Consider the following 13,392-nt stretch of genomic DNA (forward strand, 5'->3'; position numbering starts at 1 on the left):
GCGGGACTCGCGCCTTAGCGCGGCGGGCACCCGCGCAGAGCGACTCCCGCGTGGGCGCGAGAGAGGCGCGGGGGGAGACAGCGGGAGACGGCGGGCGGGGACGCAAACCTAAAACCAGCCGCGTGCGGGGTCACTCGCGTGGGGCGGGCCGCGGGCGAGGCTGCCGGGGCCGCGCCCACGCGGGGGGCAGGGCGGCACGCTCCCGCCCCGGCGGCAGCGCGCGCCGCCGCGCCCCGCCCCCCGCTCGCGGCCGGCCCCGCGCCCCCGCCCCGCCCCGCGCCCAGCCGCCGCCGCAGCCCGCACAGCCGAGCCGAGCCGAGCCGAGCCGGGCCGCGCCGCGGGCCACATGGGCCGCGCGCCGCCGGCCTGAGCCCAGCACACAAAGGCGGGCCGGGAGGCGCCGGGCAGCGCCGCCCATGCCCCTTCGCCGCAGCCCCCCGCGGCGGCCCGTCCCCGGGCCATGAGGGCGCCGTAGCTGGGCCAGCGCCGCGCTCGGCTCGGCTCGGCTCGGCGCGCCGCCGTGCCCTGCCGGAGGGCAGCCGCGAACCGGCGGAGCCGCCGCCGCTGCGGCGCGGGGCCCGGGCCCGCCATGGCCGGCGACGGGGGGGGCCGGCGCCGCGGCGCCTCCTGCCGGCCGGGCTGGGCGCCGCCGCCGCTGCTGCCGCTGCTGCTGCTGCTGCTGCTGCTGCTCGGCGCGGGGGCGGCCGCGGGCAGCGAGGTGAACGCCGAGGTGAGCGGGGGCGGCCGGGGGCGGGGGGGGCCGGAGCCCCGCAGGTGCGGCCGGCGCGGGGCGCAGGTGCAGGGGGCCCGGCCGCCCGGAGCCGCCGCGGGCCCCAGGAGGCTCTTTGTGCCCGGGCGGGGGGAGGGGGTGAAAGGGCCTTTGATAGAGACCCCGCTCCACCAGGCCGCCTTGAAGGGGGGCCGCGGGGGGAGCGGGAAGAGACCTCAGATGCCTCGGTGGCGCCCACCGACTGCCCCGCCGCGGCGGCTGGCGCCCTCCGGGCCGGGCCGGGCCGGGCCGGGCCGGGCCGCCCCCTGCCGCTGAGCCCGCCCCCCCGAGGCCGGGGCCTGGCGGATCCCGCAGGACAGAAGCCCCTTTGTGGGCAACGCGCCGGGCTCCCACCCGGGGGACGGCGAGGGGGGTCCCGGGCGGCAGGGGCCGCGCTGCCCCCGGGAAGGGGGGGGGGGATGTGCGGCTCGGCCTCTCTCCCGGCCGGCGCCATCGAGGGCGGCCGAGATCCTGGCCCCGCTTCCATGGCCCTGGCCCTCGCTGACCTCTCTCGAGGGCTGCCTTGGGGTGGGGGAGTGGGGGGTTAGCTGGGTTGGGCGCGCCTGGAGGTGCTCGTCCGGCTTGTTACGGGTAAATTGCCCCGCTCCGTGCCTCAGTTTCCCCGCGCTGGTGCTGGGGAGAAGCTTCGCTTACTGAGCGCGGGGCGGCTACAGCCTCGCTCGAGGCGCCCGCGAGGGAGCTGCGGGGGGATCGACCCGCCGGGGTTGAAAGTAAACAAGCGGCGCGGTCGGACAAGCGCCGAGGGCCGGATCCTGCTGGCGGTGTTGCCGTCCGACCTTGTTCGAGGCTCTTTTCCGTGGTGTGGGGCGGGGAGGGAGCACGCGCGTCCCGCCGGGACCTGCTGCCGGAGGCGCTGAGCCGCCCGGCGCGCGGCTCAAGGGCAGGGAAAGCGTGCCGGTACCTGGCGGGGCAAAGTTTGCCCGCGTCCTCCGTCCTTCGGCCCCCTGGGTTGGGGGCTGCCGGGTTCCGTGCCGCGGCTCCCACGGGTGTGAAGATGGCACCTGGCGGAGGCCCTGGGGCTCCCGGGGTGGGGGGGAGGCGCTGAGACCCGGCGGAGCTCAGCGGTGCTCGGCGCTGGGGGAGGCGAAGGGGCCCGGAGCCAGCCGGCTTCTCGCGGCAGGTCCCGGCGGCCGTGTTGCCTCTCACTGTAAAGCCAGCGCGGGCGAAAGAGCCCTCGCTCGGCTCGGCTCGGCGGGAGGTGGGGACGCCCCGCGGATCCTGCGTGCCGGCTGTTCCTGCCCCGCTCCGGGCGAAGGCTGGGCCGTCTCCAGCCGTTCTCCGGCTGGTGTCTCCGGCTGAGAGCTGCGACGTGTTTTGGGAGCTCTTCCTGCGTTGCAGGCTGGAAGAGGTGATGCAGGGCCTGATCCTGGCTGGTGCCGAGCCCCCAGCCAGTGCCTGTAGCGGAGGTCACTGCCTCCCCGATGAGTGCCAGGACTGCTCCTGCCACATGCCCCCAACGCCGTGCCTCAGTTTCCCCCTCTGGCCTTGGTCAGCAGGGTGAAGCGCTGCTGTTTTAGAAGCACCCGAGCGTCTGCCGTGGCCTTCCCCGGTCCCCATCCCCTCCGCACCCCTCAGCTGCACAGCGCGTTCCCGTTAGCGCCTGTCCTGCGTCGCAGGGGCGCCCCGAGGTGCCAGCTCCCCAGGCAACCTTTGGAGCTGGGCACCCATGGGGGGGAAAAAAAAAAACCTGTCCTCCAGAAGGTGCTGAGCACCACAGCTGCCTGGAGGCCAGGCAGGCCCTGTGCCTCTGCAGCCAGTTCCCTTCGCCCGTGGGTCAGAGCTCCCCAGAGACGATCGCCCCCTTCGCACTGGGGTATTGAGCGGGCAGCGGTGGGCCGAGGGGCTCTCCAGGCCCCCCTCTCTGGTTTGCCCTGGCGGGGCTGAGGCTCTGTTCCTGGCCTCCAAAGCGGTGGCCGCGTGCTAAGACTTGCCCGGCACTGCCCGCCTTCCCGGCATGCCGCCTGGATGCGGCGTTTCCCCGCCGGCGGCTGGCTGGCTGGCACGCCGAGCGCCCGGCCGAGCGCAGGCACCTGATCTCCTCGGGGGAGGAGGGAGAAAGGCTGCTCTGGCTGGGCGGCCGGTGCGGAGAGCCGAGTCAGAGGTGCCAGCAGGTGGTGAAAGCAGACCGGAGGGCGGTGATGGGCTCAGGGTGGACAGATCCAGCCGTCGCTGGATGGACTCAAGGATGGACTCTCTAGGAGCTCTCTCTCCCAGGAGAGCCTGGGTTGGCGGTGAGGGCAGCAGCTCGAAGGGGAAGGTTCCCTTGTCCCTGCCCGTCAGCCTGTTCCTGGGGTGTAAGGAGCAGCGCGCCGTCTCACGCTCACCTCTTGCCCGCAGGCCTGGCTCCGGCTCTATGGCTACCTGCCGCAGTCGAGCCGGCAGATGTCCACCATGCGCTCCGCTCAGATCTTCTCTTCCGCCCTCTCTGAGATGCAGAAGTTCTACGGGATCACGGTCACTGGCGTCCTGGATGAGGAGACCAAAATGTGAGTGGTGCCATGCACTGCCCTCCTGCTCACGTGGAAGGGAGCTCGACTCTCTCCTGCTCACCTCTTCCACAGGCCAGATACCCTTAAGGGGGGATCGGCCCGGGGACGACCGCACGAGTCCCCTTTCCCAGGGTGGTGGAGAAGACTGGTCTGCTCTCGATGCTCTGCATCGCTCCTGTCATCTCCTGTGCGCAGTGAGCCCCGAAAGGGTACGGACGCTCTGCTTTCCGGCCCCAAGGCTCTGCCTGCGCCGAGCACCCGCTGCGTGGGTGCAGCCTCCTGGGGGAGCTGCGTCCCTCCTCTCCGGAGGAGACCTGGGAGCTGTCGCTGCTGTAATTCCTCAGGGTCCTTTGCCCCGGCATGGTGCACTGAGCCCTCACTTGATGCCTTCTCGGCAGGTGGATGAAGCGTCCTCGTTGTGGGGTCCCAGACCAGTTTGGGGTCCAGATGAAGTCCAATATGCGGCGGAAGCGGTACGCGCTCACGGGGCGACGCTGGAGCCAGAACCATCTCACGTTCAGGTACCCAAGACTCCCAGAGCTTCCTCTGGTCCCTACCCGTGCAGCTGGGCTGCGTGCCCTCCCCAGGTGAAGGAGTGGGAGAGGGGTGGAGGGCTGGGAGAGGCCAGCGGGATCCGTGGTGGCATGGAAACGTCATCAGAGACCAGGTGATCTTTTTGTGTTGGCATCGCGTCCCCTGTGGCAGCAAGTCTCCTGACTTGGAATCTGCTTGTGACCACGGGGGGCCACCAGCTACAAACCTCTCCGGGCCAAAGCTGCGGTGGAGTCAAGGGGAGCGAGCCTTGGCCTGGCCGCCCTGAGTGAGCTTCCCTGCTCTTGTGCCCGCAGCATCCAGAACTACACGGAGAAGCTGGGCCGGTACCACTCGTACGAGGCCATCCGCCAAGCCTTCAGGGTGTGGGAGCAGGCCACGCCACTGGTCTTCCAGGAGGTGCCTTATGAAGATATCCGGCAGAAGCGGAAGAAAGAGGCTGACATCATGGTGCTTTTTGCCTCCGGCTTCCACGGAGACAGCTCCCCCTTCGACGGCATGGGGGGGTTCCTGGCTCACGCCTACTTCCCTGGCCCGGGGATGGGAGGGGACACGCACTTCGACTCGGATGAGCCCTGGACGCTGGAGAACACGGACGTGTCTGGTGAGCCAAGACGGAAAGCTTGGGTGGGAAAGCGATCTGAGGAGCCTGTCCACCTTCAGTTTAATCGCCGGTGGGGCTGCTGGCACCTAAGCAACGTGTTGCCCGGCAGGGTTTGAAGGGAGGGTGGGCTGGCATGGACAGGGAGCGGGAAGAGAGCGGCTCCACCAGATGGGTGGCACGGTCTCTGCTCCGGCTTGCTCGCCGAGTGCGGGGCAGCGGGGGCAGGGAGCAATCTCGTGCAGGCCATGCTGACGGCACCTTTCCTTGCAGGAAACAACCTTTTCTTGGTGGCCGTGCATGAGCTGGGGCACTCGTTGGGCCTGGAGCACTCTAGCAACCCCAGCGCTATTATGGCCCCCTTCTACCAGTGGATGGACACGGAGAACTTCCAGCTGCCTGAGGATGATCTCAAGGGCATCCAGCAGCTGTACGGTGAGGGAGCTCGCTGTGTCGGGGCCTGGCATCCCCCGGGATGTGGCCTGGGCTGAGGCCCGTGGGTGCTGGACCAAGTTGGAGGACGGATGCTGTCTCAGAGCCGTGCCTGGCGCGTAGGGGGAAGCGAGGCAGTGGCTGGATGGTCTGCGATCCCCCCCCCCCCCCAACCATTTTCTCTCCCGCCCTATCTAGGTACTGCAGATGGGCACCCTCAGCCCACCAAGCCCTTACCCACCGTGACACCCCGGAGACCTGGCAGACCAGACCAGAGACCCCCCAAGCCACCCCCGCCTGGGAAACCGGAGAGGCCTCCCAAACCTGGCAACCCAGACCGGCCTGACCAGTATGGCCCCGACATCTGCGATGGGAACTTTGACACGGTGGCCGTGCTGCGAGGGGAGATGTTTGTGTTTAAGGTACCTACTGAGACCCCGTCCTCTCTTTCTGCGGTGCCTGGGTCTGTTGCTCTCCCCACTGCGATATCTGCTGCCTGGCAGAGGGGGCTGCACCAAGCTCTGTCACCCCACGTTGCCCAGGGATGTGACAGTCCGTGGGCAGAAGGGCCCGGTGTGATGGCTGCCATGCTTAGAGCTACGCTGGCAGCCCCTGCCACGGGACCCTGTCCCTCCACGAGCCCCCGCTGACGTGCTGTCTGCCCCCAGGGTCGATGGTTCTGGAGGGTTCGGCACAACCGGGTGCTGGACAACTACCCCATGCCCATTGGGCACTTCTGGCGGGGCCTGCCCGGGGACATCGATGCCGCCTACGAGAGGCACGACGGGAGATTTGTCTTCTTTAAAGGTGAGTGGTGAGGCTGGAGATGGAGGCGAGGGCCAAGCCGGAGGACGAGAAGCCCCGCGCCCACCTGGCCCTGCGTCGTGGTCCGGTGCCCCCCAAGTTGCCGAGTGCTGGATGTCTTGGTGCTGCCCTGCCCTGCCCTGCCCTGCTTCCCCAGGCTGCCTGGCCCCAAGGCTCCTGGCAGAGGGACCGGGTGGCCGCAGAGGGGTGCTATCAGGACAGGGGCCAACAGGGAGCTCCTGGTGCCAGTCTGGGACCTGTGCGGAGCAGCGGGCTCTGGGCGCAGCGCGGCAGGAGCAGAAAGGAGACGCGGGGCAGAGCGGGAGACTGGGACAGGCAGCGTTGCGCCCCCAGCCCCATCCCCATCCAGATGTGCGCACACTGCAGCCGTTAGACACCACAGCATCTTCCACTTTCTCTGTTTCCTTCCCTGCCCAGGGGACCGGTACTGGCTTTTCCGAGAAGCCAACCTGGAGCCCGGGTACCCCCAGCCCCTGACCAGCTACGGGCAGGGCATCCCTTACAGCAACATCGACACGGCTATCTGGTGGGAGCCCACGGGGCACACCTTCTTCTTCCGCGGAGACAGGTGGGTGCTCCCGGCTCCTCCGCTGTGCTCTGCCTCTGCCCTTCCCGATGCCTCGGTTTCCCTATCTGGAAGGGAGAGGATGTGTGCTTGGAGATGGGAGAGGGATCACTGCAGGGGGGGGGATGGATGGATAGACGGATGGAGCGGGTTGGCAGCAGATGGCTGTGTGGAGGGGTAGATCAGAGAATTCCTGCAAAAAAAAAAGAGGGGGGGAGAAGTTTGGATGTGCGGATGAAGAGGTGGGTCAGCAGGTGGGATAGATGGGTAGGAAGGCTGGAGCACCCAGGGCACCGGCCTGGATAGCTTCCCTCTCCCATGGGCGCAGCGGGAAGGACCACCTCGCCCTGCCGAAGCTCCTGCTCAGGCGAAGGACGCGGGCCGGCGTGGGAAACAGGATGTGGGGGATGCGCTGTGCGTGCCTGGGGCGAGCCGCCGTCCCCAGGGTGCTGCGGGATCGGGGGGGGGGGGAACGCGGACCGGGGGGACGCGGCGGGGGAGGACCGGGCTGGTCCCTCGCCAGGAGGGCCCTGAGGAAGGATCCCCGGGGCCGCAGGTTTGAGCCCCGGCTTCGGATCACGGCAGCCGGGGGGGAGCTGCCGGCACGGGATCACCCGGAGCAGAGTGGGCATCGCGGGTGCCTCTGGGCCCTCGCGGTGGGGGGCAGCGCCGCCGTGCCCCTCACCCGCTCACAGGGCCTCTTCTATGTGTTTCCCCCCCACCACCCCCAGATACTGGCGCTTTAACGAGGACACGCGCTCGGCGGACCCGGGGTACCCGAAGCCCATCTCCGTGTGGGTGGGCATCCCTCCGTCGCCCAAGGGCGCCTTCCTCAGCTCAGACGCTGGTAAGCAGAGGACGGAGGGGGGCCTGGGCTGCCCGGGGCGGGAAGGGGACCCGGCTGCTCGCCTCTCACCTCCCTCTCTTCCCCCAGCCTCGACCTACTTCTACAGAGGCGCAAAGTACTGGAAATTCGACAACGAGCGGCTCAAGACGGAGCCCGGCTACCCCAAATCCATCCTGCGGGACTTCATGGGCTGCCACACGGAGCTCGTCCCCGACCCCAACCCCAGGTGGCCCGACGTGGACCGGCCGCCCTTCAACCCCGATGGAGGTGGCGGGGAGCGGCCCGGCGGCGGGGCCGAAGCCGCCGAGGACGAGGCCGAGGCCGAGGAGGAGGCCGAGGAGGAGGATTACGGGGCGGGCGGCCCCGAGGCGGGCGGCGGTGGTGGCGGCGACGTGGACGTGGTGGTGCAGCTCGACGAGTACGCGCGCACCATGAGCGTCGTCATGGTGCTGGTGCTGCTGGCGCTGCTGCTCTGCATCCTCGGCCTCATCTACGTCATCGTGCAGATGCAGCGGAAGGGCGCGCCCCGCGTCCTCCTCTACTGCAAGCGCTCCTTGCAGGAGTGGGTCTGAGCCCGGCCCCCCCTCCCGCCGCCGCGGCGCCCCCGGGACGGAGCCGGGGCCGCCGGGGCCCCCTGTGCGGCAGGCTCCGAGCGCCGGGGCGCTGCTCGGCCGCGCCGGGCCGGGCCAGGCCGGGCGGCGCGGAGCGGAGCGGAGGGAAAGGCAGGGCCGAGCTCGCTGCCGCTCGTTTCCTGTTTGCGGCGGGGCGCGGGCGGACGGGAGGGACGCCGCCGACGCCGGGAACGCGGGCCGGGCCGCGGCGCCTAAAGATAGCTCGGAAACCCGAGCCGGGAAAGCGGGCGAGGGGCCGGCGCCCTCTGCCCGCGCCCGGCCGCCGGCCGCCCGCTGCCTCCGGCTCAGCTCCTTCCTCCCGCCGCTTCCTCCGCGCTGCTGGGGGAAAGCGGCGCCGGGGCCGCGCTGGCGCCCGACCCGGGGCAGCTCGGCTGGCGGCGGCGGCGGCCGCTCGGGCCTCTCGCCTTGTACTCGCATTAAACCGGTCGGGCGCGTGGAGAGCTGCGGTGCCGTCCTTTCCCGCCACCCCGCTGCGGCGCGGGCGAGCTGCTGCCGTCCATCCGTCCGTCCCGTCCCCCCCGCCGCCACGGTGCCCCGCTTGCCGGGGTTTTCCTTGTGCTTCTCTTGTGGGAGAAGGGGGTTTTGCATCCCGTAACACGCGCGGCTCCGGTCTGTTGTTTTCCATGTGCGAGGCCGGCGCCGCCGTTCAGCTCCTTTCAGTTCTAGATCCCTTTCGGTCCCGTTTTAACGGCGGTTCCTCCCGGCTTTGCCTGCGGCCGATGGGCCAGGAAGGCGTTTCGTTGCGGGCCGGCCCCCGAGGCCGCGCTGCCTGATTTAGCAATTACTGCTTTGGCCCAGGAAGCTGGAAAAAACAATTCCCCAGCGACACCGCTGCATTTTTCCCCGCAGCTCCCCGGCAGGCGAGTGGGAACCTCCGGCTGTTTTCAGTGCGGCAGCAGCTGTGCCCGGTCCCGGGACCGCTGCTCCCGGGAGGCTGCGGCTCCCCTCCTGCCTGGGGTGCTGAGGGTGCTGCAGCTGCAGGACCCAGCCGCTGGTACTAGCGGAGATGCCTGCGAGCAGGACGCACAGGGCCAGCTGCCCCAGTGGATTTTGGGGGGGGGGGTGAACAGTTTCTTGCTGGTGGTTTGGTGGGGGCAGCGCCAGGGAGCACATCCAAGGCAGGTTGCGGCAGGGGCTTGACAGTGGTGGGAGCAGGGCCCCAGGCTGCCCCAGTTTGGGGAGGGTCAGGGCACCACTTCCCCCCCCCCCCCCACCCCAGCTTTTCCTCGGCCGCTGCAGCGGAGCCGGTGCCAGGAGCCCGGGGCCATCTGGAAACGCTCACTGACAGCAGCGAGGGACCCGCCGGAGACAAAAACCCAGCGTCTCAGCAGCCGGGCTCGGAGCCACGGTGCCGCCTTCCCCCGCCGCAGCCTCCCGGGCTGCCCCGCTGCCGCCTGGGGCACTGGGAGCCGGGTACGAGCTGTGGGTCCAGCCCCCTGCCAAGGCTTCAGCGAAGAGGCATTTGTCCCTCGTCTGCCTGCCCTGCTGGTGTGCACGACCTCGGTGCAGGCAGGGAAGCCAGCTGCACCACCACCTTGCCGGGCAGCTCCCTGCTTCCCAAAAATCAGCTGAAGCCAGACCTGGAAAAGCCCCTGCTTCCTCCAGGCTTTGCTGTGCCCAGAGCGCTCCCCACTACCACCATGCCGAGATGGGAGCGGGGGCCGTGGGAAGCCCCCGGTACCGGGCAAGGTCCTGGAGCTCCTGGCACGCTTGGGCTGCAGCCCAGCTCCTGCCAGCTCGGCCGGTGCCAGGCAGACGGGCACCGGGGCTGGCAGCGAGGCCATCCGGCGGCTGTCCTCAGCCGGCCTGCGCCCGCTTCCTCCACCCTGGAGCACTTGGCCCTGGCTCAGGGTGAGACTGGAGCCCGTAGCTGCGTGACCCAAGGTGCCACAGCGTCTCCCAGCTCTCCGGGGCTGGTTTCCCCCCTCCCGAAGGTGGAGCACCCTGCAACATTGTGGGGTGTCCCGAGCCGTGCTCTGTGCAGCACCCGCTTGCCCCGTGGGTGCCGGGGAGGTGTAAATAGCCACGGGCAGGTAAGCAGAGCCCAGCAAGGCAAAAAGGAAGCTTGTGCACAGGGCTGGCAGCCTGGCACTCACCTGTCCCTCCTGTCGCTGCCTTGCTTTTCCTCGCATTATCCCAAGCAGAGTGTGTCCTGTTGGTAGGAATGGACACAGCCGCTCAGCTGCGTGGCCCCTTCCTTTGTAAAACCTTCCCGTGGAGGCGATGGGACCCAAGGAATCTCTCTTGCCCCAGCTCAGGGTCAATACCCAAGCAAACACGCTTCCTCCTGCCCCGGCCAGCGGGCACAAAGCGGGTGACAGCAGGAAACGGGAGCTGAGGCCGGCGAGGGCAGGAGCACGGCTCCCTGACCTCGGAGCAGGGCCCACCTGCTCCGCAGAGAGCCGCAGAAGGAGCCTCCGCCCTCCCGCTCTTCCTCTCCGGCAGGGGAGAGGACCTGGAAAGCAGAGAGGAAGCGGGGCTCGGTGCGGAGGAAAGGCTCCCCTTCGGAAGCACCGACCGGCCGGCCTCAAGGCCGGAGGAAATCCAGCAGCGGGAGGATGGAGGGAAGAGCCGCGGGAGCCAAAGGACGCGTGAGGAGCAGCTGGAGGGTTCGAACCTGCTGCCTGCAAACGCTGCTGGCAGGGCCGGAGGCGCGGGGTGCTGCCCCGGGGGGTGGGTGCACGGGAGGGTGCCAGCCTGGCTCTGAAAGCTGGACATGTGTCCTCCAGGAGTGCCGCACGTAGCCTGGCTAAGGCCTGCTCAAGGGACCAGCACTGATGGAAAGGCTGGGTGAAAAGCACCACGAGACGATTAGGAAGCGCCCTCCATCCGTCCTTCCCTGCTCTGCCACCCACATCTGTTGCACCTAACCATGGTACCCCTACAGCTCTGCTCTTGCCCCCAGCCTCACCCGCTACCCCAAACCCTAGGGAACCTCACTCTGCAAAGCTATGCTGGGGCTGCCCCATGCTCCAAGCTTTCCCCTTTCCCTTAGCCTACAACACAAGGGGTCTTGCTGTCCTCGCAAGACATACCAGAGCGGCTCCCTCCGCTGGGGAAAGCGAGGTCTATTCTAGCACAACGCCACTTAGCGTCCGTCATCATCTCACCTCCAGCAGCTCCACAGCCTTCCCCATCATTCTCAGGGCACACGGCCATTCCCTCATCCAAATAAAACCTTGCTTGGGTGGTCCCACTTTGCAGCTTGCCCGGGGAAGCTCTAACCCCTTTCTCACGTAGACCAGGAGGGCAGGAAGATCTGCTCTCCCCGTGTGCAGAAGTGGCCAAAGTCTCCAATATGGTCATTCATTTTTCCTGGGCAGTGGCCAATGGCAAAACTCAAAATAAATATTTCCCTCGCCTTCAGCACCACCCACCCCATGCTACACAACAGCTGCGGAGGATTAATGTCAGCCAGGAGGAGCAATCCCTCTACAAAGACAGCAACATTTGGCCCAAGACATCCAGGGAAACAGAAAGGGAGACAAAGACGGAGAGAAGCAGTTTGGCCCAGATTTTGATGATTCCTGGAGATCCTCTTGATGATCAGATCAGAATCAAATCTGACTTTCTCCTCCGCAAGGTAAGGAAAGGAGAAACTACAACATGGTCCATGAAGGCTATCTGTCACTCCCTCTCACTGCATACTGTGGGGATCCCAGCCTGGGCTCCTGCTCCTTCGCATAAGGTGCTTATGTCAGGATCTGCTTAACACAAACGCAACAAAGCAAGGAACAGACCCAAGAAGCAGAAGGTCACAGTCAGGGACAGACACTGGGACACCTGCTCCCATAGCAGTTTCCAGCTCCACTGGACTGGACTGCCTCTTGCCTGGACCGCCTCTGTCCCAGCTGCAGCACATGATGGGCGGAAAACCTTCTAGGAACATCCCGTCATCCACTTTCCCTGCTGGAGGCCATTCACTGCTGCCACCTGCCTGGGCAGAGCTGCCCCAAGGAGATCAAGAGGTGAGAAGAGTCTCGGAGTTGGCTGGACCTAGCTGGTGACCATCGATGGCTTGCCAGCACTCCTGCTCAGGACAGACAACCCCACAGGGAGCCGTTCTCTGGCTCAGCGGCGGGCTGCCAGAGGAGGGGTGCAAGGGAGGGTTGCTCTCCCATCGCTTGGCTCCAAGGTGCTGCAGCCCGTACACTTGACATCTTCCGGTGGCGAAGATTTCAAAGAGAAGCTTTGCCTTTGATGTAGAAAGCAGGCTCTGAGCACTTCTGTCCTGATCAAAGCACACGCTTTCAGGACCTTGCCCCAACCAATAAAAAGAGGAGGACAAAAAGCTCACAGAGGCAAGGAAAACTCATCTTTGGACAGACCCTGCTCCACCCTGGATTGAAACTTTCCAAGGGCTCCCCATGAAGAGAGATTCCTTTCTCTCCCACTAGACACGAGTTGCAACAAAGCTTTAAGAAGGAGCAATCCGCCCACAGAAAGGTGAATGAGCAGGAGATACTTCAGACCTACTTTTTGCAGGCTACTTAAATTAAGCCAAAAATCCTCCCTCTTCTCCTTGCCCCTCATATGTGTCCCAGCCAGGACAAAAGCTAACTGAAGCGGTAAAAAGATGGGCCCTCGATCACCAAAGATTTGCTAGTGTGCTTTTACTCTAGAAAACTAGTGCTGACGGGATTTCCGTGATGTTTTGGTCTATCTGCCAGCACCATCCTGCTTTCCTGGGAGATGGGGAAGAACATCCAAGCTTCACTTTCCCTTATGCCAGCGAGATAGTTAAGGATTTGATGGGAGAATGGGATTAGACGAGGAAGATTTTTGAACTACACTATATAAATCCACCACCGTCTGGCCCTAAAGGAAAGGGCCAGTATCTAATGATGCTCCACTTTGTACAACATGTAAACAGGAAGATTTGGTATTTTGTTTCATGTTAGAAGATACACAGAGGGCCCACGTGGATACAAGGGTTTGCAGCTGGGAAATCATCCCAGCAAATCTGCTGGCACAGCTCCCTAGAGGTCAGGCAGGAGTTGGCAGCAGGGCCCATCTAATCTTTCTGCCCAGGCAGCCGGCCCGGGGACCCAGAGAGCCGACCCGGCTTTAATGTGTTAAGGTCACTCACTCGGAGCAAGTCTGAATCCTCAGTGGACAAGGGGTGACTATCCCCTGCCAGTTCCCCACAGCATCCTCCAAGATGGGCCCCAAGGGGGCAGGGAAATGCAGTAGTCTTTCCCAGGGAGTGTTTGGCTGCCAGTGACTACCGAAAATATGTGCTCAAGAGCAAAGGCTTGTGGGAAAGGATGCATGCCTTACCTTGCCTGGGCTTGATGGATTCCCTCTGCCGCTGAGGCTCCCCCATTCCCCCGGCCCTGGCAAGCCTTGCAAACGTGTCAGGAAAGCCTAGCAACGGACTTCATTAAGGCCAAGCCTTGGCACAGGATACAGCGCGATTCTACTTAACAAATCTCAAGTCCAGCCAAGCCTTGACAGACGTCAAAGCAAGACGGATGGTGCCTTCCCATGTGGGCTTCCTTGGCTGGCCAGAGCTACCAAGCTATTCCGTCACTATAACAACTGGAAAGGTCTTCTCCAGAAAGCCTTCTGCAAGTGCAGCCCAGCACCAAGTGTCAGCATGAGGTCGGCCCCTCTGTTTCAAATCCTGCTAACTTAACAATGCAAAAAAGGCAGCTGC

At 65.9% G+C, this 13,392-nt stretch overlaps 1 protein-coding gene across 1 annotated transcript; it reads left to right on the top strand.

The window, feature by feature from the left end:
- Positions 1–632: 632 nt before the first annotated feature.
- On the top strand, positions 633–8,171 carry MMP15 (matrix metallopeptidase 15). Its single transcript, XM_062586539.1, has 10 exons — positions 633–730; positions 3,128–3,276; positions 3,678–3,800; positions 4,128–4,435; positions 4,706–4,867; positions 5,063–5,286; positions 5,533–5,671; positions 6,107–6,257; positions 6,986–7,101; positions 7,189–8,171. Exons 2-10 carry the CDS (start codon positions 3,173–3,175, stop codon positions 7,671–7,673), a joined length of 1,812 nt encoding a protein of 603 aa, XP_062442523.1. The 5' UTR covers positions 633–730; positions 3,128–3,172; the 3' UTR covers positions 7,674–8,171.
- Positions 8,172–13,392: the final 5,221 nt, after the last annotated feature.

The sequence above is a fragment of the Rhea pennata genome, chromosome 13 (genome assembly GCF_028389875.1).
Source record: "Rhea pennata isolate bPtePen1 chromosome 13, bPtePen1.pri, whole genome shotgun sequence".
Taxonomy (NCBI): domain Eukaryota; kingdom Metazoa; phylum Chordata; class Aves; order Rheiformes; family Rheidae; genus Rhea; species Rhea pennata.

Excerpts from the sequence above, each read along its gene's own strand:
- MMP15 (XM_062586539.1), top strand. The coding sequence starts at position 3,173 with ATGTCCACCATGCGCTCCGCTCAGATCTTCTCTTCCGCCCTCTCTGAG. Across the intron at positions 3,277-3,677 it reads CTGGATGAGGAGACCAAAAT|GTGGATGAAGCGTCCTCGTT; the intron begins GTGAGTGGTGCC and ends CCTTCTCGGCAG. Across the intron at positions 5,672-6,106 it reads GAGATTTGTCTTCTTTAAAG|GGGACCGGTACTGGCTTTTC; the intron begins GTGAGTGGTGAG and ends TTCCCTGCCCAG.